Below are 23,984 nucleotides of genomic sequence, written 5' to 3'. Positions count from 1 at the left end.
GTACAGGTTCTCTGGTTTGCTGAGATCATTCCTAACTAGCTGCGAGAATCGAACGAGTAGAGACAAAAGTGAAGGATGCTGGAGTGTTTGTCGCGAGAGGCGAGTCGCTGTTGAGTGCATCGGGATCTCCCTTCAGCAATGCTTTTGTGATGCTCACAAAAAGACCTATGTGTATGAATATGAGTATAAATATGAATACGAATAAGAATATGCATTAGATGTGCAGCCTGAGCTGAAACCTGTTCTTATCAGCCAGTTGATTGATGGGAGGTGCCGGGATTCCCGGTTTGTAATATATCACATTGATGGTGAGTAATTGTACCACCATAATAATTTCCCAACTTGGTCAAAAAGGAGAATTTCAAGCAAAGTTAATGTCAGCTACATTTTGTCAAGCCAAGCCTGGCTATGCTGCCAATACCATGTGCATCTTGTATGTAACTACTTAGTTATTCACTAACTTGATTACAGTGTCCAAATCTCCAGAGTTTAGATGTTAAGTTAGTGCCATGATTGGCCCAATTGAATTGACTGTGTCAGGTCTAGCTTACTAAGGTCAACTAAATCGCGACCCTCAACCTCCGTGGGAGTACGGATACGGAGGCTAGGCATCAGTACGTGGGTACTGCTTGGCTGCATTTGGAGGCGGGATAGATGCGAAGAGCCGAAATTAAGGGGCGCTGATCCAATACCTCATTGACTTTGGGCCTTACCCTCCCACCTGAGATCATGATGTCTTCAGATTGATGTTCCAACATTCGTCCCAAGTTGAAGCGGACAATCCATACGCGTCTTATAGAAGGAACAAGCAGGAAGTCTCTTTTGCCTAGTTACCTACTTGTAAGCCCGTACCCCCTCATTTGTAATAATTTTGAGATTCAGCAGTCTGGAAGTAATAATATTCATACACGGGCTTAATGAGATGCAGAAACTAATAGATTTCAATAACGGTGATGTAGTATATTTTGGGTTAAAAGTGAGGTTATATCTAGGATGACACTCACTAAGCTACCTACCCAGACGCTCAGTGGTTTGATTCTGACCAATCAGGAGAGCTGGGCTAACCCCCAATACAACATCAGCCTTGTCGTTCGTATGATTCTGCCTTTTCGTCAGGCCCTAAGTGTAGAGCGGAAGTTAAAAAGCCCACAGTGATAGTAACCTATGGTATTCTGTTAATAAGTTATAGTCTTACAAGTTGAAACTCGGGCAGTCAGTTAGAAAGAATTGTAATACTATTCTTCGTAATAATGTAAAGCAAGAAATATGACTGAAACTATACAAAAGAGATTATATGAAAACTCTAAAATAAAAAGAAACCGATGATGAACTAGTACCAAAGTCAATAAACTATAAAGAAGAAAAGCGTAAAGAGAAACATCGAAGAAAAAGACAAATCTACCCATATACCGTAGTTCTAACGCACAAAGTCAAGGATCAAGACGTGCCTTTACCAATCTGGGCACCAGAGACGGGGTTTGTGATGAGAACAACAGTGAACCCCGGCTTCAATTGCATCCAGATGGCTTCGTTCAAGGTATCCAAGGGGCTGCTCGTCGGCACCCGCTTGACGGAGGGCCTTGATAATCTCGCGATTATTACGCACATAATGCTTGCGGCTTGGAACCTTACAGTATCTAAGTTCCATTTGATAAGGTACAGACTTGAAGGACAGTCCTGGTCTAAGAATAGAACCAAGAGCCTGTGCAAGAGGGCATGAGAAAGAGGCTCTATCGGCGTCTCTCGTAGAATTCGGATTTGCTCCATGTTCAAGAAGCCACTTGACGGTGAGAGGCCGAGCGAACGCGATAGCTGTTTGAAGAGGACGAATAGGACGAAAAGGGAATTCAGAATCCTCGTAGTCAATAGGTGCTCCAGCTTCTATGCATCTGGCAAGTGTGCGACAATTGCCACGCTTTGCGGCGTCAAACATTGGCAACCATCTAAGCTGTCTACCGGCTTCGGAGTAGACGAATAGTATGAGGAGATCGTATAGCCTCCAACAAGTGCTGACAAGTCTGATCTTGTCTGAGTACTTTCTAGTAGCGTCCAGAATATCCAGCATGAGCTCTGGAGGGAGGCGGCAGAGTTTGCTTTGAGTCTGGGTGGAGGAATGGGAATTCATGGTAAAGAGAGTAGAAGAATGATGTGCAGCGTTTTTGCTGATAAACTGAGAAATTCTGTAGAAGCAAAGTTGAAACGAGTGTGAATGCTGGGGTTATTGGTGACATCTCGAAATCAAGGCTAATTGAACGTGTTTTATAACTATGAGAAAGCCTTTCACGCACCAATTCTGTTGAGTCTTTGTAGTCCGCCTCTCACTGACTTCGGTTGATCCGAGTGTCGTTTGCTTCCATTTTCAGGGCCCCTGTCCTAATGTGACAAAGAGATCAGAACCCGGCTTCAAGTTCCCGGTAGAAGTCACATTGTTCTGGAATCGTGAGAACAACAATGAACACAGTCCCAGTTCGACACTACACAGTAGTCAATCGATACTGGAACAGTGTACTCAGGACGTCACTGTATCTCTCTCTTATTCACATCACTACTCGACTCAGAGTTCAAATATGTGACTTCGATTGCCCTATTGGCGTCCCATAAAGATATCCATCACCATGTGTCCCTGTCTCCCTCTCGAGTCAGGATGCTCATCATTCATCGCGCAGCCCTCCAACAAACGCCCGAATCAAACCGGAGTATCGGAGCTTCTCCCCGATGAGTTGATTGTCTTGATAGGCAAGAGTATTGATACGCCCGCCTCCAACAACCGTCGATCGCTGGCCTTGTTTCCAGCTGGATTCCCCAATGTTATTCGCCCATTACATTACCAAGCGCATGACTGAACAGATTTCCGGAAATGACTCAAGATTCTAGACGTCGCAAGAATGGAGCGTAACCATGAAGCACCGTACACATAGGCCGATTAAAAAATCCCTCTATTTGGCATAATTAAAGGAAACTGGAAAAGAACTATCCGAATGCTCGCATGTGGCTATGCTGGAAGGGATATCCGATCAATGATTGGTCTCAAGATCCTAGTCCTCTGTCAACAATGACCACCATGATGCCGGAACTTTTTGTTCAACTTCTGCTGAGGGGAAGAAACGAAAAGAAAATGAACGGAGTCTGCAAAATGCTTAGATTTCTGAGTAATCAGGGTATTTCGATCCCGATTCGCATGAATCCTGAACGAGCCCCAGCATATGCAGCAAAGCGATGGGAGCAACATGAATTAACTCCTGAATTTGTTCTGGGCGACTTGAATACGTATATGGCATGGCACTAAACTACTATGGCCATTGAGCTTCGGTCGCATTGTCCGCCCATTGTCTTGCACGTTCTTGTTCAAGAGTACACTAAGCGTGGTGTTTTCATGACAGACTTGGGATTGGATACTTGGGCACCCCCATCAGCACTGAAGAATTGATGTAATGCTCAAGGAACTTTCACCCCGATGATCGAGATGACGAGCCGTGATCCACCAAGACAGACTTCACAGGTGTACTATCAGGTCCTTATGTTGATCTCATGGAACCTTCTTCTGGTTGGAGTGGACCACAGAGGGCAGGCAGCCGACATTTGGGAAGCAAAGATGAGCCTTCTCGTGCGCTACGGTGCCATAGACAAGCTTGAGCCAGCCTTATTCTATGGAACTTTAGAAGCTCTCCGATGAATCGCCAGAATGGTCATGCTGAGCCCACGCACCATTGACGCCAACGGAAAAGAACGCCTTATCACGCTATGCAAGGATATTAAACATCTAGCAACAACAACTGAGCTCATGAGCACATATTTGTACGACGAGTAGAGCGAGCCTGAATTTCCGGAGAAGACGCGTCGACCTCACCGGGTAGGGGTTGACAAAGATTGGAATCCGCAGAGGATTTGGTATCTACGTGTAAAAAAGATGGAAAGTTGACGGGAAGTCGACTGATAATTAAAGCTCATGATCTCTCAACGGGATGTACCAAGCCAACACGCTGAAAACTTCAATTAATTCAAGCTTATGAACCGCTATACACACCATACACTGGCTCAAGCCCCAGAATACTCCTGGAAAAACTGGGATATGAGCTAGACAGGTTATTTTCGGCTGTTGCCCAAGACTGGAAGCTCATTGAAAGCCTTACCTTAACCATGAGTTTGCAGTTAGCATCTGAAACAGTACGTTGGAACCCTGCCTCAGGCCACTGAAATACAAGCGATGAAAAACGATATCTCACAGTATTAATTTTATTAATAGCTTATTTGGAATACTCCTGTTCAAGGCGACTCGAAGATCAGTATTACTTTTGTGGCTTAGACGGACGCTTTGTTAAGACTCGCATGGATAACAAAGACACTAATCTGCCTTTACTGCATGCCAGACTTGGCCTCGACCATCCCGTATATTCAATCGAGATTTGTTCAAAATACTAAAACAGAGCGATGTGCTCGGGCTTCGGGTCCTTTGTTGCCTTTACCACCAACAAGTGGCCTCGCCGTTGTTTCCACCCATCTGCGCAGATATTGTTAGCCTGAGTAAACAAGAGGAAAGCTTCATGAAAGACAAGCACAGATGCCTGCTCTTTCATTTACGTTGAGCCATGAAAGATTTAGGCCGGGCGACTTTGTTTTGGCTTTTCGGTCTAGACGCATCATAAGCAGCACTTGATGATTTTAATGAAGTTGGTCTAGCGTGAATATAAGTTAAGGCCATATTCCATCGAACCTAATAGAGTACAATGAGTCCAAAGAGTTTTGTTATGAATCCACAATTAACACAGACGATATACAACAAATCACACATCATTGTGTAACGCAAACATGTCAAGCCGGGATCTCGATCAAGTCTCCCATTCTACATCTGTAGAGATAAATTCTTCACGGCCTCAACAATAGGAAAGCTGGCTCTCCTCCCTGTTGAAGTTCTGCTCAACATCACAGGTGAGCCTGGGAGGATGAACAGGCCCAGATCCTATCGCATAAGGACTTCAAGAGCTTGGCATTAAGTTGCAGAGTGCAGAGTGTTCTTTCACGAGCTACGCCAAGCATATTATTGTGCTGACAACTTCGCTGCCTTTCACTCCACCCTCAGGTGTGTAGATATGGAAGCAATGGAGCGATGCTACCAACTGAAAGATAGGAATTTCTTGACGAAGCATTTGTTACTCGGGATAAAGTCCGACGCAGAACGGAATAGACGACACCACTCCTTTATCTTGCAGGCTGAGTGGATTGTTTGCGCTGAGATACGTCACTGCTACTGGCGAGAACTAAAATCACTGCCAAAATGGGACCAGGTGAACTACAATGAGTTTGTGGCTGCTGTTGAGAGACTGTGGTTAGAGATGAAGACGCCAGGCCACGAGAAAGAACTCTAATGACGATATATAATAGAGTTCGGCAGCGTCGGGTTTGCTGTCATATTGTCTCGTGGTACTCGGAGGAGTCTTGGAGAGATGATAGCCGAGTTTCAGCAGGCTGGGTAGTGGCTGGCTAGGGGAAGCTGAAAATAGGGTTGAAAGGAAAAAACGAGAGGTATTCTGATTAGTTCAATTATTTCTTGCTTGTATTTATAGATCATCACTTTGTTTGCCATACAACGATACTTATGCCTTATAATGTGATATTAAATTAGAAGAATGGCCATAATTCTTCAACCTTGATAGATGCAATTGCTCTTATGCCTCTATGCTTTTTCCATATCTCTAACAGGCTCCCTGCGCAGCACCAACAGAAAATGCGCATGTTTCGTCAAATTATCCCAAAGAGGCTCCATCTTTCGAGGCTGATGTTATTGTAATACCCCATTCAACACTTCTGGACATTTAGACGAGGTATCTCTCCACGCACAATACCCCTGAAGCAACACCCTGGCATGAATCTGCCAAGTCGCGTCCTAACACCAGGCCTTGGCCCAAATATCCTCACCTATCAACAACCCTGTCTAGTGCTTACAACACGCGTGTAATATGGATCACCTCCATCCTTCTTCTCTCTTCACCGAAACCGCCCGTCCGGATAAGCAATTAAACCACACAAAACCATGGCCGGTCACGCCACTGACGAAACCAAGGGCAAAGGCAAAGTCCGACAGCGGCGCGCCCACACACGAAGCCGCACTGGCTGCTCAGAGTGCCGCAGCCGCAGGGTGCGGTGTGGCGAGCAGCGTCCCACATGGTGAGATCCCAGCAAAAACCCAGGCTGTTTCCCGGAGAAAAGCTGACTGTGCAAATTGACAGTGAGAACTGCGTTAATAGTAGGAGAACATGTGAATACCCACCTGCCAAGATACCACTGAGGGAGAGACGGGCGCTGGAGAAGGCTGGGGCAACTCAGCCGTGGGAACATGTTCCCTGGGAGGCTCCGAGTTCTTCCAAGGGACCTGAGGTGCCTAACACCCAGGCTCTGGTCCGTCAGCTTATTTTGTCGAGCTCTGCAACGACGTTGGACTGCGTGGCCATTGACATGCCCCTCAAATCGCATGAACTCTTCAATTACTGTAGGTCCCAACATCCATGAGCGACAGGTCACTACTAACAGCCCTTTTGTCTACGGTGAAACCCTTGTCACATCTCTCACAGAGCAACACAAAGATTGGTACGTCTAACCGTGTCGTCTTTCCAACCAATAGTTAACCTTGATAGCATGCCATATACCATATCGGATCCCGAAGCCCTCCGCAATGCGATTTTGATGGCAGCCACTCATTTTACATTTAAGGTCGGCAGCCTCGAAGCATTTGAGCATACATTCCTCTTTCATAGAATTGAGACCGTGCGATTGGTGAAGAAATGGCTTTCCAGTGGAGATCTCACCCTTTCAGCTGCCATCACCAAACAGATTGCCACCCTGGCATACACAGAGGTATGGCAAATGAACGTCGCTCATTATTTCAGACGTATTAATTCATTGATAGTTCTGCAGTGGGGACATGCAAATGGCCGAAAAGCATTTAAATGTCATCTACGCTCTACCATGTCGGATAACAGACCCGTCGAATACCAATGGCAAGACTCGTGACCAAGAGCTATCTGATCGCTATTTTTTATTGTGAGTATTTATCAATCAGACTAATCCTGGCGTCAGCTGACATCCCAGAACCTCCACCTTCATCCATGGCGTACAGACCGTCCTCCATGGCATCCTCCGCGCCGAAGACTCAACACAACACAAGAACAGTCTCTCCGTCTCCGATCCCATGCGTCTCATGCACAAATGGTACAAGTCAGAGGGCCATTACTTACACTGTCTCAAGCTAAAAGCCATACGCCTCTTCTCAACATTCTTTATACTGCCTGACATCGGAGCAAGGCTCTCTGACGTCTACAGTGCGCCAATAGTGAACAGTCTTCGTAAAGTCACCGATGAATTCTATAATCTCACAGAAGCTCAAAAGATACACGATGATTTCTGGAGAACCGGTGCAGCTGCTAGAGTTTACGACGCAGTTCTTGAATCGCACCAAACCTCCATTTCATCAACCGATCGTGAACATGAAGCGATTTCAGACGCTGAGCAAAAGACTTCATGGTGCGGATTGGTCATCGCAGCAGAGTTATTCCTTGAACAAGTAGTTGTTCTATGGCGCCCTTTCACAAAGGAGATATACCTCTGTAGCATGAGGATCTTCCAACGTGATCTCTCCTTTGCGCTTCAGAAACCAAATACGCCAGATATTGCAGAGTTGTTATTCTGGGAATCGTTTCTGGGATTGATGAGTCTTTATTTACATGAGAAACTAGGGGATATGAAGCGAGAACCTGGCTTGAAGCCGTTTTTCGAGAGGATTATAAAGAAACAGAGTCGAGATATGGGTTTGGCGAAGTGGGAGGATGCAAGGAGGGTGTTGTTGAATATTGCATGGCCGTTGGACTTCTCTGAGGATGATTATGTGAAAGGTATATGGGAGGCTGCAATAGCTGACTAGGTGCTGAAGAAAGAATTAATTATCATTCTGGATTGAGGTATTGTACACGAACCTTGAGAGTGGGACAGTAGTCGGCGATATGGATACAAATGTCGCGTAAGCCTCCTTGTCGGAGCATTGAAGTTGCCTACACATCGTATATCCCTCTGCAATCCTTGGAATCTAATGAGAATGTACACTACTGTTCCGCCTTTCTTTGATGCAGCTGGAAAGACAAACTCTCTTAGCTTCGCCATACCCATTCTATCCCCTTCCATAGTCTCCGCCACCTCTTTATCGACCCAGCCCTTAGTATAGCCGCCACCAAAATCGGTAACCCACGCGTTACTATCCTGATCTATCAATACATTCTCTGCCTTGACATCTCCCCAGATTATTCCTGTGTCATGTAAACCAGAAACAGCAGCGGCGATCTGATCCATCCACCGTTGTCTCACTTCAGGCGGAGGATCATGATGTTCCTTGAGAGCGATCTTGGTTGAGAGCGGACAACCTCGGTTATCAATATGAGTTAGCAAAATTCCAAGGATGAAGTCATATTCATCCATGACGATGCCGTAAAGGTGACACAAGTTGAACTATGAGTCCAAACCTGCCGCGTGAATCATTTAATAGGTCCCAAGTTCGCGCCTGATCTGAACGCCGAAGTTGCACGGCTTGAAGAAACACTCAGTCCGGCAGTCGTCGATGAGAACCTTATTTAGCGGTTTGAACCGCGCATCCTCAGGATCTTTGAAACTTAAAACTATTCCAGCGGGATCGTAGAGAGCAGTCCAAGTCTCCAAGTCATCGAGAAAGTCATCATCAAAGGTTACAAAAGACGGACGCACAGGTGACGTCTCCGCTACAACACGTCGAGGACGTAACTTTTTGTCAATGATGTCTAGTTCAAAGACAAAGAACTCCGGAAATTGATGCTCGTGTAGAGTGATTTTGATGTCTTTTAGACCACATTCCGGAGGAGGTGCGAGCTCGACCAGGAGAGACACAAATGGGGCCATGGCCCATTCGTAGACGTCGGTATCATGTATGTCGCCGATGACCTCCTCACCTGACTCGAGGACTTCAAGGTATGCCATGTACTTCTCTGTCATGTTGGGAGAGTTGATGAACTTTGTCGGTGAGATCTTGATGTAGAATGCTTTGCCATTCCGGCGGACGGAGAAGCGTGCATCATGATTACCGCTCCGGAGACCTGTGGTGATCGATTCGATTCTGTATCTCGGCGTTGTAGCCATCTCAGAAGACGATGAGCCAGGTTAGCCAAAAGATGAAGGGCGTTGAAGTGGAGAGCAGTGAACTGTGGAGTTTGATATGGTGCATTTGATTGGCGGGACGTCTTGCACTGAATTACCTTTAGGTACTTCGGAAAGGCTTCTCTTGTCCTGGCGAGTGGAGACAAAACAACGCATGATATGTAATCTAAAGTGAAAAAAAGACTTAGGTTAATTGAGTATCAGTTTAGTGTAGAAATAATGGGCCTTAGACCAGGTGTCTTTTGGCACCTCGCCTCGAGGTCAGAAGCTTCCCTTCCCCCTGAGGCCTGGGTCTAGAACACGATGCGATACTCACATTAGTCACGCGACAGTTCTCTGTGTTAAACTTGGCAAGCCAGCGCGAGAATGAACTTTTTTTGAGTTCACTACGCACTGAATTAGTGCTTGCAGATAACAAGTCTACCCCAGATACTCTTTGGGAAACAGTTCACATACCACTAGCTCCACTCTGTCGAGATAGGCATGCATCCGCGAAGTAACCAATCACAAGTGATCATTTACAATGTAACCACATGAATAGCTATCACTTAAATTCGACGTTCTCTAAGCTATAGTTCAAATATCACAATCTCTATAGTTTCCTCAAATAATATTCTAGAATTATATAATTCTCATCATGACAAATACCGTTGTCGTTATCGGGTAAGATATTCAAATTGATACCACGGAAACTTCAGCTAACGATATCTAGTGCTGGTGTAATTGGCCTCACCTCAGCATTGTTGCTGGCCAAGGAGGGTAACAAAGTCACCGTTGTCGGCAAGCATATGCCCGGTGACTATGATGCCGAGTATGCCTCACCATGGGCCGGAGCCAATGTCATTCCGTAAGCCAAGCACTGAATTACTTTCAAGACCATCGTACTAACATTATCAAGCTTATCACCAAAGGACGCAAGTCGCTGGGAACGAAGAACATGGATCGCCTTAAAGAAACTTGTCGAGGAGACCCCTGAGGCGGGCATTCATTTCCAGAGTAAGTTCTTGAGACTTGTTAAAGACCAGATAATGGCTAACATCGCAAGCAACGCATGTTCTTCGTCGGAATAAAGACACAGAGTCCGCCAAATCTGGATTCTCAGCCCATTTCTACGCCGATAACCCATGGTTCAAAGAAATCTTCAACAACTTCCGGAACAACCATCCATCCGAAGTCGCAACAGGCTACGACTCTGGCTTCCAATACCAAGGAGTTTGCATCAACACAGCCATCTATCTCCCCTGGCTTCTCGGCCAATGCCTCAAATACGGCGTCGTCGTAAAGCGCGCTATTCTAACTCACATCAATGAAGCCAAATATCTCAGCCATACTGGAGAAAAAGCTAACATCATCGTAAACGCCACTGGTCTCGGATCTCTAAAGCTCGGAGGCGTGCAAGACACAACCGTCGCACCAGCACGGGGTCAAATCGTCCTCGTTCGCAACGAAACACCCAAGAACTTACCACTCTTCATGTGTTCTAGCGCCCTCGATGAAAGCGGTGAGGAGATCTATGCTATGCAGAGAGCAGCTGGCGGTGGTACGGTTATTGGTGGGACGTATCAGATTGGGAATTGGGATACACAGCCTGATCCGAACACCGCGAACCGGATCATGCAGAGAATTGTAGATCTTTGTCCTGACATCGCTGGTGGAAAGGGAATTACTGGGTTAAGTGTTATCCGTCATGGTGTTGGGTTTAGGCCTTATAGAAAGGGGGGATTGAGGCTGGAAGAGGAGAAATTGGATGATGAGACGTGGGTTATTCATAATTATGGGCATTCTGGATGGGGATATATGGGGTCTTATGGTTGTGCGGAGGGAGTGGTTGAGCTTGTTGACAAGGTCACTGATAAGACTCGGGCGAAGCTGTGAGGGTCAACTTCAAGTACTGTTGTTCAGCGTATTATTTACAATCAATTACATTTCTCATAAAAGTCTCTGCGCTTCAGCCTCAATGAATTAAACTCAGAAATGCGTATGAGTATACATCTTCCAATTTCCAACCGCAATTAAAGACTGCAAAGGACTTCATAAACACGATCGATTCTCACCCCGAAATTGCAGACGACGCTTTTTTATCCCCTCATTCTATGAACAATAACGCTGATGGACAAATGATTATTGGTATCTGTCGTAATTCTCTATCTAGAGTAGAAACCCAGTGGGAAAAGGATCCTCCGGATCAAGATGAACATTCTTCTCCCCCGTAACCCAAGCCCTCCCCTTAACAGTCGGAAGCACCGCATCCAACTCGCCAACCTTCGTCGTCCCCCTAATCCTCCCCACAAACTCCGTATTAATAATACTCCTAAATTTGACCGACTCTCCCTCCTCAATAAGGCCCCTCGCATGCAGAATAGCCAGACGGGATGAACTCCCCGTTCCACAAGGACTTCTATCCAATCTTCCGGGTGTGACAACAACAGTATGCTTAACAGTCTTGCCTTCTTGTCCATTCTCTAACGGTTCTGTGATGATGACGTTGTTGATTCCGCAGATAGCCGGGTTCTCAGGATGCGTGGGCATGCAGTTCGCCAAGACCGCTTGTTTCAATCTCTTGCCGAAATCAATGAGACGATCTGCATTGACTGTTTCTACTCTGAGACCCAGAGCTTCTGCTTTGACAAGCACATACCACTGTCCTCCATACGCAATGTCCACCACCAGAGTTCCGAGCCCAGGGACCGCAATCTCTTTATCAAGAGCATAAACAAACGCCGGGACGTTATCAAAAGAGACAGATCTGCACTTCCCATTCTCACACTCGGCCGTCGCAACCACCAATCCCGCAGCTGTGTCCAACCTCACAGTAGTAACAGGCTCAACCATGGGTACGATCCCTGTCTCGAGAAGAACAGTCGTCGTGCAGACACAATTCGACCCAGACATGGGGACCCAATCTCCCGGCGCCATGATAAGAAACCCAGCGTCTGCATCAGGTCGACACGGCGGGACGACCAAGTTAACGCTCATCTCTAAGCGCCCTCTAGGTTCTTGGAGAAGTAGTTGTCGAAGATCATCTCGCTCAGCCATGTAGTATGTGAGCTTATCGTGCATTGTTTTGGCTGGTACGTCGAGGACGCCGCCGATGATGACATCGCCGACTTCGCCTTCTGCGTGGCATGTGACGATTGAGATGACTCGTTTTGACCGCATGGTGAGTTATGTGAGAAGAGGTATAATTGAGGTATTGATCTCCGAGTGAGAATGAAGGGAAAGTTCAATTGGCATGCTTTTATCTATAGTCTTTAGCATGATACACTTGTTCCTCAACTTCAACGTCTTCGACGTTTTCGATCCTCACTCCGCTTCGATACACGCTTCTCTTTACACGCGACAATGGTACTATAGATCGATTCCTCGTCACATCTCGTTGTGACTTCAACAACGTGCGGCCCGCCTGTATCGATACGAATGGCTTAAAGCGCAAGATAACAAGTCAGGTGCTCAAAAAAAACCAATGGCAGCTTAAACTCGTGTTACTAACTGCGGTACTGCCACTTAACACGGTTATCTCAACGTCAACCCCAGCAGCATGAGAACAGCCAACATTGTGTCGAACGGAATGTTGTTTGAAAAAGACTCAGGTTTATTCACATGTAATTATGTACAAGCTATGAAAGATACGTTTTCTCTGACCAATAGATCTCGACCAGAGCTAGTAGCTTGATAAGCCCAATCCACGAACCATCAACCTAAGCGCGAACAACACGAGCCTTGGACTTCCATCCCCAAGCCGAAACATCCCGCTTGTTCATGACAGCCACGCTCTCATTGTAGTCACTAGTGCCATGCTCCGGATCAGCATCCTTAGCCTCACAAGTAGGTCCAGCATGAGGATCTCCAAGCGCACCCTCAACGGCACTAAACTTCCGCTTATCCGCAGTAGTAGCTACCATGTTCTTGGCCGCCTCCTCAGTCCAACCATTGATGAAATCACCATGCGAGCAGAAAGCATTTCCGCACGCAAGCTTGAACGGCGCCTCGCCGCTCCAACCGTTGGGGAGGACCTTGCGGAGATCGTAGCGGATGCTGAAGCGCAGCTGGGGCATGGACTTGCTGCCCTCAGGACACCAGTTGGCAGTGCCGTAGTCGCGGGACTTGTAGGCTGTTTCGAGGGTTTGTTCGTTGACGCACTGGGGGAAGTAGAGGAGTTGCTGGAGATGAGTGCCGCAGGTTGAAGTAGGGAAACCGTTGGCGCCGAGAGGAACAGCCTCGCTTTCGCACATCCATTCCACTTTGGCATCAGCTGGCATATCGGCTTGAGTCTGCGCATTGGCATCACCCGCCACCATTCTCAAGTTCTGAGGAATAGGAACCTCAGCGGGTGTTTCGCCAAGGTTGTAATATGCACTGAAGCGCATAACAGGGATAGGTTCGAAGTTCTTTCCATCCGCGGTGTAAAGCGGCGTCGGAATCCAGTAGACAGAAAGATCGTTGGGGTTCTCGGCATTGGTGCAGCCCTTCTGCAGTTCCGCGCTGGTCTTGGTGTTGACGGTGACGGCATCGGAGCCGAAGAACGAATGAAGATGAGACTTGCTGTACTCGCCGGGGAAGACAATTGGATCGATGTTCTTGAGCATAAAGGGAGAGGCAACGTTGACTTGGGTGTAGGCCTGAGCGGCGCCGACAAGAAGGCCGGCAGCGAAAAGAATGGAGGAAGACATCTTGCGTCTAGCAGATTATAAAAGAATCAGATAAGATAAAAAAAAGGTACAAGTGAAATGTAGTGACAGTCAATGTCTAACGAATGAAAAAGAACGAGTGTAGTTGAAGCAAGAAATAAGGCACAGATCACGACCATACACTTCGTTTTAATACAAACGCCAAGCTCCCTTCCATTATCTTGAAAACCCATCCCGCGTATACTCGCCAATGTTTCGTTTAGATATGCTTAATAGAGATGAAAGACTCGGAATATTATTAGCGGAAGAATTCACACCTGTAACAAGGAGTTGGGCGCAATTGGTCAATTGCATGGCGCTTGGAAACATTAGAAACATTGGGCCTTGTAATGTCCGTGATGAAACAGGGAGAACTTCTCTATTTGGGTGTTCCCGCGTTTCAGTATTAGGGCGGTATCACTAAGCGACGGTGGCTGGTATTCATATTCGTCCCACTTCACGTTCTAAACGTGTATAAGATTTAGCATCTTATCGATAGCTCCCCACCCTGTGGCATCGTCTTTTGAAGTACGGAGTAAGCTTTGGTAGATGCGGCTTATAAGTTATCATAAGGGACGCTTCCCACCTCCGCTTATTAGCCGTGATAACCTCTGCATCACCGTAGGCCATATTTGCTTGCGCAACATACAGGCAATTGCTACTGCACTGGGCAAAGAGTACGTTACCTTTATGTGTTAATTCGTGTCCTTTACCTTTGTGTTAGAGCTGAAGCCTCTTTTAAACTCTCAACCTTATCACAGCTGTCGCATCGATGCCTGGTGGAGGCAGAGCATTTTTTGAATGACAATTTTGCCGTCGAGGTGTGAGTTATTTGCCCAACGCTAACGCTGAGCAGCAAGCAACCGTTTTATATGGCAAGCCCAACACCAAACGCCGTTGGGTCTTTGTCATGCCGTCCAGATAAGCGAGGTCAACTGACTCGCGCATCTTCCATCTCCAATAGGGTCTAGCTATGACTTCACCGACGCAATCAATAAATCGACAGAAAAGCCAATCGCAACATCCGTGATGTGAAGCCCTTTTCTCAGCAGTCGTCCTTCCTTGGAAGCATTATTCTAATGGTGGGTCGTCAGTTTTAGAAGTTCTCCAGTAATCCAGTTTTTTAAGATTAAGGTAAGGAAAAAGCTTACGCACCATCCTTATCTGATGTGAGAGAAAAATTGCTATTCCCGGTCCGGTTTTCAGATGAAACACCTCGTGAAACTTGGAAGTGTTGTGCTCATATATACAGTTTTATGAAAGAGCTGTGAAATGTATAATGAGTTATGCATTTACACTGAAAGTCATATCATGAAATGGGATGACAGACGATGTGAAGGATGTCCCGAAAAGGATGCATCCTTCGAATCAAGCGAGATAGGATTGTGATTGTGATTGTATGGCCCATGAACCTGCATTTCGGTATTTCGGCTGATGCTGACAGTTACCATTTGAGCAAACATTCCCGAGTTCTAAGTACGTGATGGTGTGAAGCTGAGCGCTTTCTGCGAATGACAACCTACAACTAACATCACATCATAATCAAGGACCAATCCAAAATCCCCTCATCACCAAGCATCTCCCTGCCACCCAGGCTAACCCTGTCCAAAGATGTTGGCAAAAGCTTGAAAAGTCTTTTTATGGATCGCCAACATGACGAATCTCCTGATGATCTGCAACCCATCCATGCTGGAAACGGTTGCATCTTTCATATTGTCTCCACATATCACTTCATCGTTGGTAGTCAGCAGTAAGTTTTTCATTTCCACAATGCAATCAGGAGATCCTTTTCTCTCGAGCACAAATCTGCCCCGAAGATCACCTTCTTTAGCTCGTACCTGAATCAAAACGACTGTGTTCCACTTGGTTCAAAGTAAAACTCTATCGGAGGATATTCGTAACTGTAGGGCTGGTCCCGAGATTTCGCATCTGACACCGGCATCCAAAAACTAAGGGTCTCGCCAAGCCCAGAAATACTTAAGCTGAAATGTCAGTGGATGCTTCCACCAACATCCGTTCAACCAACAGATCGTAAGCACAGCCCAGTATAGACACAGTCCGCAAATCCTTTGAGATGACAGGACATGGATATTCAGGAGTTTCTGCGGGCCACTTTATCCAGTTTTCCTTAAAAGTGACAGTATATCATCCCGCATATTGACTGTGATCTTCTCTTGTTTTTCTTCCCTTCCTCACGCGATCATGGCTGTCGCGGCAAGTGTACCGTCGCGCCCTGCGCTGAGAGTTGGGATTCTCGCTGCACTGGGTATTTTCTTCTTTGTCGTTCTTTTTACTTTTTATTCTGACACTGTACGATCGCCTGTTGAGTTTGCGCATCGAAAGGCACAACAGTACTGCGATTCGTCGCAAACGACGTGAGTGTCTTGCATCTGCCCTATTGATCTCATGCTAACAGATGGAAGCATTCCTTCTTTTACACCAACACCTACACCGGTATCAACAGTCACTCCTGAACCTACACCAGAACCTATACGTAATTGTGAAGATCCCTATCGTCGACCGGGATACCTTTATATACCCAAAGAGCCGAAAGCTTATAGAGATACACAATGGATTCCTTTCACTGAAGATTACCTTAATTCGGAACCACCCGAGTACGCGGCTTACCCACCGAAGCATGAGATTGTCTTCAACGACACAGCTGTTGAGCCAGAGTATCTCAATGCCGCGGGAAACCCTCAACAATGGATGCGCATGGCTGTCGTTGAGAGTCGACGCCGTCGCAAAGCAGCAGAAGCTACTGTCCCACCGACGAGGAACACAACAGTCAATGACTTTGTCAACATGAAAGACGACAACGGTCTTGGCTGGCTTTGGGGCCGTCGCGTCGTCATGTTCGGAGACTCCGTCGATCGCTACATGACACAATTCTTCTGCGAAGAGTTCGACAGCAAGATGTATCTCCCCATCCAAGACAAATCAGGCCGCCAAGCCAAAGGCATCTGCGAAGTCCCCGCCTTCAACCTCACCCTAGTATATCTCCATTCCGTCGGCTCCTTCACCTACCGTCCAGACTGGTGGTGGATCGAAAACCTCAAGAACGTCGCCTGGGAAGAACGCTGGAACATATTCTGGAAACCCCACGAAGCACCTATCCAAGGCCCCTCCGGTCGCCCTGATTTAATTCTCTGGCAGAACGGACTCTGGGATCAGCGTGCTTTCTGGGAGGGTGGTGCGGCGATGCATAACGAGGGTGACAAGCCTATGACCTTGAAAAACAGGCAGATGGCTTGGGAGGAGGTCCGTTTTGTGACTGCGCGTATAAAGAAGATTGCCAAGCGGCTTAATGATGAGTTTGGAGAGGATGTGCCGATCATGTTTAGAGCCCTGACGGTTCATAGGGAGAGTGGTATGGGCGATGCTATAATGATGGAGATGGATCGTTTGGGAAGGGCTGTGGCGGAACAGGCTGGCCATGAGATGTTCGAGTGGGCAAAGTTGATCCATCTTCTTGGGAATTTGTACCAAGATGGTTTGCATCCCGGGAAGGGAGCGGCGAGTTGGCTGTGGGGGAATATGGTCTTGGAATACCTCGCGAGATCTGCTGGTTCTGAGGTTGGTGGTGAGGCTAGATCGCCGTATTTCAGTGGGTGGGATGCATGTCACAAGGAGTTGTCAGGCTGGGGAGGAAGATAAAGAATTTCTTGTCAACTGAAAAGTTTCCACACATTTCATTAAGCCATTGTGTTACCATATCCGTGCCAGTCATTATAATCCATCTCAAGGTCAGATTGGTCAAGACCAGACCACTCAGGATCAGGCGTCCCCAGAGAAGACAATTCAAGATCAGTCGAGTCGGGAGAAGATAAGTCGAGGCTATGTAAGTCGATATAGGAGTCTGGGAATACTTCACTTTGGCGTTTTACCCTCAGTGCCTCAAAAGCATACATATATCCGCTAGCTACTTCACGAATCCGCTGGGTCACCCTGAAGTTTGTACCTCGTTTGTTGAGAAGTGCAGTAAAAGCTTCGGGGCCATCTTCGATTGCTCTTACTGCTGTATCCTCGGGAACGTCTTGCTCTGCTTCTTGTATCATTTTCAACATCTCACCAGTCTCGGTAGCGCCAGCCAAGGAAAGTATTTTGTCCGTGATCTGTAGTTTTTCCTCTCCAGAGTCCGCGAGAGCACGGCGTGCAATAACTGTATGAGCGAAACTTCGCCTTTTTTCCTGGAATCCGCTACGTGACTCCGACCAGCCACGTTCGGACAAGGCTTCAACCGCGGACGCTGTCAACGATTCTGTGATTTTAAAGTGGGTTTCCGACTTTGGGAAGAGGTATGACAATGTTTCGATGCCCTCTTTAACTGCTTGCCGGTAAACTCTTTTCGTTACATTGAAAGGCTTTGTACAGTTTGAGAGTATGCACTCCAATATGTCCAAGCCGTTCTCAACCGCTTTGATAAAGAGATCTTCTTCCAGTTCAATCGGAGTTCCTAACGTGACTAGATATAGCTGAAGGACATCTGGACCAGCCATAGTGCCTTCAATAATCAGCTCTTTGGTGATCGCCACCGGTTGTTTCTCCCCATTAAGAATATGGAAGCCTTCAGGGGTTGCCTCTAGCAAGATATTTTCGAACATCTTGATTGGAGATTGGGCCTTCGCCAGAAGATATTGCAGGATATTTCGATGAGAAATCATGGCCTGCTTCAGCATCTCTTTGGATATCTTGACAGCCGATCCGCAGTTATCAAACAGTGCTCGGCATGTTGGTAAGCCCCTTTGAATAGCCTTTAGAATAGCATCATACCTCAACTGTTCTGGATCAGTAGAAGATGAGATGAGTCGTTCCAGTATCTGTGGCCGATATTCCATAGCTTGAGCGACGAAGTCCGGCATACGATGAATCACAAAGTCAGGCCTCTGCAGCAGTATCTCAAATCCATCAGGGAACCTCCGAAGGCACTGCAATCCAATATAGGAAGAGATCCGAAACGGAGATTGACTCTTATCCAATAACAGATTTATGAAACTGCTTCCATGTTGCATGACATGGAAGATATGCTCATCATCAATTTGGTTTATCATGCCCTGACGGCGCAGACACTGTTCCAGCAAATCTGTTCTTGGTTTGCTCTCCAGCAGGAGCTGGAGTTTCATCTTCGAAATTTCTGGAAGTCCCCATTGAAATTGTTGAATGTTTGTTGCTGGTGAAAGATAGGCCGGCCGCTGCTCACCTAAAATGTAAGCATACAGTTCCTGCATTACCGCTTGCTCCTCTATGGCGTAATCAGCCCGGATCCTACTCTCTTGTATGTCGGTCGCCATTCCAAGTAATGCGTAGACTCTGTCTCTTGGGTCTGTGGCCTGGCACCCTCTAAATTTCCACAGCAAGTGACACAAGTTTCGGGATTTGTTCCACCAAGACGAGCGCCTCATCTCACCTGGCATGATATCCAATACAGCCTGGCACTGTTGGCTGACTCCGATGCCTGTAAGATATGGGAGAAGGGCGAATAATTTGGTGGACATGTCCCCAAGATTACACTTCACGGTGGCCCGTTTTGCATTGGCCACTTCTTGTAGGATCCAAACTCTTGAAAACCAGGGTTTCTCCATGAAGCTTTGAAGACCATCCACCAGCTCCTCTGGGCAGGATACCCCGAGCCCAGCCTCAACTTCTTTCCACTTTTGTTTCCAGCGGATGTCTTCTCGTGACCATTGGCTAAAAGCGTTCAAGGGCAGACTCTTCTCGAACATGTCGATGCCAGATTTTAGCTTAACAGCATTGCCGCTCACATAGCCAAGCCAGACGATCACTCTGTCGGCTTTCTTATAAATTTCTCCCATACGATTGACTTGATGACCGCGCTCCTTGATATTAGTCTGGTCAATACACAGAGCATCAACCCAGAGCATCCTGTCCTCGTCAGGTCTCCTCAAGTGCCAGAGAGCCTCGTACAGGCTTTCTGTGATTGACAATGTCTTCCCGTCTACTATAATCTCATGAGGTGTACTTTGGCTTCCCCAAGAATATGACAGTGCTTCATAGGGGATTATGTCGTTGAGGTAAGCTTGCCAAAGTTGGCACCGCAATTGAGATTGAATGCCTTTTTCAAGGAGTACTAATCGAAATCCAGCACTCTCCAAATCAAATGGCTCGTATTGAAATCGATCTATAAAGGCATGTTCGTCTTCCAGTTGGGCGGCACTGATTCGATAAGAGACAAACATGGTATAAATGACTGTGGCCATTTTGATTTGACGTAGTGCAGATTCATTCAATTTTGGAGAACAGGAACTTGTAGAGCTAAGTATGCCACAGATGGTCAATATTGGAAATCTAGATTTGATACTGGCACCTGCTCGTTCGAAGCACATGATCTTGCTGTCGCATCCGACCCTGTTGGCCAAATCACGGTCAGACAGGAGACGAGTAGAGGATGCTACTTTACCCCGTAGAATTTTGTTGGGTTTCTCGGTATTTCGTTCTAGCGGCTGTTGATCCTCTGTGGAGGCAAGCTCTGCTCGAGACGATTGTTGTTGCAGATATTGGTCCCAGTGCTGGCGACCCTCCGGGGATTGGATGGTGTTGATGACATATTTAATATAGGAGGACGGGTGGCTCATTTCAAAAGTTGTTGAGATGCAGTTCGAAACAGTTGTCTCCTTCACGTCGAACTGAACTTGCCCAGCTTGAAGGCCTAGCGGAAATCCCACGACGATATCGCCTGGTTTGGCAAGGCTCCCTTCGGGTGCTGTAGCATTGACTCCAATCAAAAAGCCAGCTCGAACAGACGGGAAAGCTTCGAGTAAATCGTCGACAGTGTCTTTGACGAAGATAGAGACATTGGTCATGTCCCCAGCTTTCCCGACCAGGACGATATTGTGATGGCCAACTTTTCCAAAAGAGCATGCAGCACCCGAGCTTACCAAATGAAATTCTGGCTCGGGTTCATCTAGCAAGGCTTTGGCGGTTTCGTAGTCTTCCGGCAACGGCGCCACGATTGCGATATGGTAATTATTCGAGTGTGACTTATCCATGGCTGGCGGGCAAAGAAAGTTCATAGAACTGGCTCATATAAATTAAAAAGGTTGAGAGTGAGAGATCAGATAGAAAATGAGAAATCGGAATGAAAGGGAAATGTCATATAGCAATTCGTTCATTCAATGTCAGATCGCAGATGCCCAGCGGCGAGGCTTTCATGCCACGTCAGTCCTGCATTGGGGCTTGGCAGGCCGTGATCAAACACAAGCCTATCAATTGGTAGACACAGCCTGCAGGGATGGTTACATAAAAAGCAAATTACAATCAAAGTGAAAATACATTACAGCAATGCCTTGATCGCTATTACATCAAGTATGCCTTGGCTGAAACAAAAGAAAATTCTCTCATTGCATGATCAAAAACTCACCTGCCTGAATTGATAAAACTTCCATGTATATCCCATACTTGTAACTAAGCATCCTGCGTCCCTCTCATCTAAGGTCACAAGGGAGGTGTTTTTCGGCATCAAGTTCCGTCCATCGCTCACATACAGCCTTCTCAACATCCGCGTAGCTGCATCCCTCAGCCCAGCTGGGTAATCTCGAAAAGCTCCTTCCTATCCTTCCTACCCATCAAAGGCCTGTGTCATCGTCGGTATCAAACAAACGACTCCATTCGCGATCTACCCACTTTCCATCCTCTCTCTTTACAACCCCTTTGCTACCCCACGGCCGTTTCAACGTCGGCCTAATCTGGTCGTTCTGCATCTGATAGTCGTGATACATCTTGTAAACATTGCCGTCGGGGTCAATGTTGAAACGATGGCATTCGCGGCGAATAGAAAAGACAGTGTTTGGATTAATGAGATCCCCAGATGTCCAAGATCCAATGTTGTTTAATACTCTTGAAAGGGAGGATCGCACGGTAAAGTGTTTCCCAGCAGCACTGAGAATCCCGATCATCGATTACGCCAATGTTGCTAGCCTTTGTTGGAGTTGTCATTGATCGCATAGACTCAGCGATGCCTCTTAACATGTTCTCCTCGAGCTGGTTGAGCACTTGATACTTGATAAGAACCTTGATCTTCTTCCCGAACACGTCTGCGGCTTCACCACGATACGCTTCCGTCCAGCTCGTAGAGTTATCCATCAGATCCAGGAAAAGTCCCCAGATTGTGTTCAGTACATTAGTGAATTTCCACCACGGCTGGTCGGCTGTTTCCATACTCGGTTCTCCGAAGAAGCCTATAGGTTCCGCGAAGCGATATTTTCCTGCCCATCTTTTCATGAGAGGAAATCTCGCAAAAGAGGTAGCGTCAAATTTCATGAGGGGACGTAAATAATCTCGAAGGACAAGTCCAAGAAGTTCAGGTGGGCAATGAGAGCGTAGAGCGACGTCTAAAGACCCTGGGATAGATGGAACTCCAATATCTTCCAGTCCTCTTCCCAAATATGACACAAAGTTCATGTGGAAAGGGAGCGAGTAACCATAGCTGTGCAATAGTTGGATCATTTGGCATATGCCTTCGGTGCGGACACGATCAGGGCTCTTGTTCAAGATTGTGATCAGGAATTCAGGGACATGATCGCAATAGTCGTTTGCGTTATACCAGGGCTGATCTCCCTGCTCTTTCATGTCGAACTTCCTTTCCAGAAGCCACTTCAGAGCGTCAACGCTCTTGTCAATGGGGGCTTCGCCCAAGTAGACACTTTCCAATAGCTCGTCGATAGGTCTGTGGTGGGTATGCTGCTATTCGGACAGGCACTGGCAGCCGTCAGATTCAGGTATCTCCCATCTCATATCGGTTGCAGCTCCAAGCTGGGCGCATCGCTCCATTACCTTAACATCGGCGCTTCTGATGACGTCACAGAAAGCGTCATTGTTATTCCCAAAGTAGTTAAAGGGGAGATACAGTTGGTTAAGAGAAGGGCTGAGCAAGCATAGCCCCTTGAACTCCTGAGCTGAGATGTGCTTTGGTCTCTTCCAGGTTCACCTGAAATCTGGAGAAGGACTTCAGTGGGGAGAAAGTCCAGTGTCACTGGTTAGGATTGTTGGGAGGTCTTCGTATCAGAAGATAGGGAGTCGGGGTTTTGATCAAGGTTGTGATCAGAAGGCATGTTGTAGGTTTCTGTTGTGTTGGTTGGTTTTTATTGTGTGGGCCGGTATTTGTTGTAGTGGTTGATAATTGAGTACGTTGCTAATAATGATGAATCTAAACCTACGAGTCAAATAGATCACTACTCATACATTGACCGTACATTGGCTTGACTGAACATTAAATCTTTCGTGTTCTGATTGCGATACCTTTATATCTGAATATTTCTTCCAGCATTCGTTTTCGCTGTATGAACAAAGAATCACACAAGCAATTGCTTTGTTCACTGTATTAGAGACTCCATGAACAAGCTATCAACGATCAAAAATGTTGAGCAAATACCCCATTTGGACTGTTTCTTGATCGAACAATGAGCTTAATATAGATCCCATACTGGTCTTTCGCACAACCTCTCAATCAACAAAGCAAGTGCCCATCCTTATTAGACACGTACTCATGTGCAACAGCGGCTTCTATTAAGCTCAGTTAGTCACTTTCTCACTGTACATATCCGTAGAATCAACTTACCAAGAGGAACAGCGACCTTTTCACTCTGTCCCTTGCAAGTGCACCTAATCCAGTACTCTGCACCCCCATACCACGGATCAGGCGCTACGAACATCTCGCATCCATGACAACTCTCAGCAAAGTTTCCATGGTAAATTGGCTAACAAACTGTTAAGATTTTATGAATCGAATTACTTTTGCGAGAACGACTTACTGTAATGTTGGTGCCGTCGTATCCGAAACAATCATTGAGGTCCAACTCGGACGGGATGTAGCCCGAGTTATCACGAGGCTGGCATTTACCCGATAACGTGTTTGTTTCGGAGTTGAAGGCGATGTCAATACAGGTTCTATCGATTTGAGCGAATGCGATACCCAGGAGGGTCAACAAAACTGCGATCGCTTTGGTCATTTTGCGATATGTGACTGGCTGAGTTGGGCTCTCTGGATTGCAACTTGACCTACTGCTGGACTTCGTCGGGAACATATGTCTTTGTGGGTGATTTCCTTAGAGGGGTCATGCAGCGATCCTACCACTCGGTTAAATAAGCTCTGATCCTGACTGCTTGCTATAGCATGTGAATCCTTCGCTCGCG

At 46.7% G+C, this 23,984-nt stretch overlaps 10 protein-coding genes across 10 annotated transcripts; 3 read left to right on the top strand and 7 right to left on the bottom strand.

Moving 5' to 3' along the window:
• Positions 1 to 1,450: 1,450 nt before the first annotated feature.
• Positions 1,451 to 2,125, bottom strand: FOXG_10980 (uncharacterized protein; the record flags this gene model as incomplete). Its single annotated transcript, XM_018390447.1, has 1 exon — positions 1,451 to 2,125. The coding sequence occupies one exon, from the start codon at positions 2,123 to 2,125 to the stop codon at positions 1,451 to 1,453; it is 675 nt and encodes a 224-aa protein (XP_018248912.1).
• A 3,879-nt stretch (positions 2,126 to 6,004) lies between these two features.
• FOXG_20418 (uncharacterized protein) lies at positions 6,005 to 8,018 on the top strand. The gene is made up of 5 exons (XM_018400702.1): positions 6,005 to 6,162; positions 6,225 to 6,582; positions 6,630 to 6,849; positions 6,902 to 7,035; positions 7,084 to 8,018. Exons 2-5 carry the CDS (start codon positions 6,332 to 6,334, stop codon positions 7,910 to 7,912), a joined length of 1,434 nt encoding a protein of 477 aa, XP_018248911.1. The 5' UTR covers positions 6,005 to 6,162; positions 6,225 to 6,331; the 3' UTR covers positions 7,913 to 8,018.
• On the bottom strand, positions 7,935 to 8,460 carry FOXG_20417 (uncharacterized protein; the record flags this gene model as incomplete). Its single annotated transcript, XM_018400701.1, has 2 exons — positions 7,935 to 8,039; positions 8,095 to 8,460. 2 exons carry the CDS (start codon positions 8,458 to 8,460, stop codon positions 7,935 to 7,937), a joined length of 471 nt encoding a protein of 156 aa, XP_018248910.1.
• A 60-nt stretch (positions 8,461 to 8,520) lies between these two features.
• FOXG_10977 (uncharacterized protein) lies at positions 8,521 to 9,150 on the bottom strand (the record flags this gene model as incomplete). The annotated part of the gene is made up of 1 exon (XM_018390446.1): positions 8,521 to 9,150. One exon carries the CDS (start codon positions 9,148 to 9,150, stop codon positions 8,521 to 8,523), a length of 630 nt encoding a protein of 209 aa, XP_018248909.1.
• Positions 9,151 to 9,770: 620 nt separating this feature from the next.
• On the top strand, positions 9,771 to 11,043 carry FOXG_10976 (D-amino-acid oxidase; the record flags this gene model as incomplete). Its single annotated transcript, XM_018390445.1, has 4 exons — positions 9,771 to 9,831; positions 9,881 to 10,015; positions 10,067 to 10,164; positions 10,214 to 11,043. The coding sequence occupies exons 1-4, from the start codon at positions 9,806 to 9,808 to the stop codon at positions 11,041 to 11,043; spliced, it is 1,089 nt and encodes a 362-aa protein (XP_018248908.1). The 5' UTR covers positions 9,771 to 9,805.
• Positions 11,044 to 11,316: 273 nt separating this feature from the next.
• Positions 11,317 to 12,380, bottom strand: FOXG_10975 (proline racemase; the record flags this gene model as incomplete). The annotated part of the gene is made up of 1 exon (XM_018390444.1): positions 11,317 to 12,380. The coding sequence occupies exon 1, from the start codon at positions 12,325 to 12,327 to the stop codon at positions 11,317 to 11,319; it is 1,011 nt and encodes a 336-aa protein (XP_018248907.1). The 5' UTR covers positions 12,328 to 12,380.
• Positions 12,381 to 12,737: 357 nt separating this feature from the next.
• Positions 12,738 to 14,074, bottom strand: FOXG_10974 (oxidoreductase). Its single transcript, XM_018390443.1, has one exon. The coding sequence runs from the start codon at positions 13,836 to 13,838 to the stop codon at positions 12,867 to 12,869; it is 972 nt and encodes a 323-aa protein (XP_018248906.1). The 5' UTR covers positions 13,839 to 14,074; the 3' UTR covers positions 12,738 to 12,866.
• A 1,963-nt stretch (positions 14,075 to 16,037) lies between these two features.
• FOXG_10973 (uncharacterized protein) lies at positions 16,038 to 17,537 on the top strand (the record flags this gene model as incomplete). The annotated part of the gene is made up of 2 exons (XM_018390442.1): positions 16,038 to 16,210; positions 16,259 to 17,537. The coding sequence occupies 2 exons, from the start codon at positions 16,038 to 16,040 to the stop codon at positions 17,490 to 17,492; spliced, it is 1,407 nt and encodes a 468-aa protein (XP_018248905.1). The 3' UTR covers positions 17,493 to 17,537.
• Positions 17,538 to 17,642: 105 nt separating this feature from the next.
• FOXG_10972 (uncharacterized protein) lies at positions 17,643 to 20,842 on the bottom strand (the record flags this gene model as incomplete). Its single annotated transcript, XM_018390441.1, has 2 exons — positions 17,643 to 17,672; positions 17,723 to 20,842. The coding sequence occupies 2 exons, from the start codon at positions 20,840 to 20,842 to the stop codon at positions 17,643 to 17,645; spliced, it is 3,150 nt and encodes a 1,049-aa protein (XP_018248904.1).
• An 802-nt stretch (positions 20,843 to 21,644) lies between these two features.
• Positions 21,645 to 23,800, bottom strand: FOXG_10971 (uncharacterized protein; the record flags this gene model as incomplete). The annotated part of the gene is made up of 4 exons (XM_018390440.1): positions 21,645 to 22,518; positions 23,336 to 23,354; positions 23,410 to 23,548; positions 23,603 to 23,800. The coding sequence occupies 4 exons, from the start codon at positions 23,798 to 23,800 to the stop codon at positions 21,645 to 21,647; spliced, it is 1,230 nt and encodes a 409-aa protein (XP_018248903.1).
• Between the last annotated feature and the right edge of the window lie 184 nt (positions 23,801 to 23,984).

The sequence above is a fragment of the Fusarium oxysporum genome, chromosome 1 (genome assembly GCF_000149955.1).
Source record: "Fusarium oxysporum f. sp. lycopersici 4287 chromosome 1, whole genome shotgun sequence".
Lineage (NCBI taxonomy): Eukaryota > Fungi > Ascomycota > Sordariomycetes > Hypocreales > Nectriaceae > Fusarium > Fusarium oxysporum.
The sequence above is the reverse complement of the archived record's forward strand: the minus strand, read 5'-3'. Positions and strand labels throughout refer to the sequence as shown.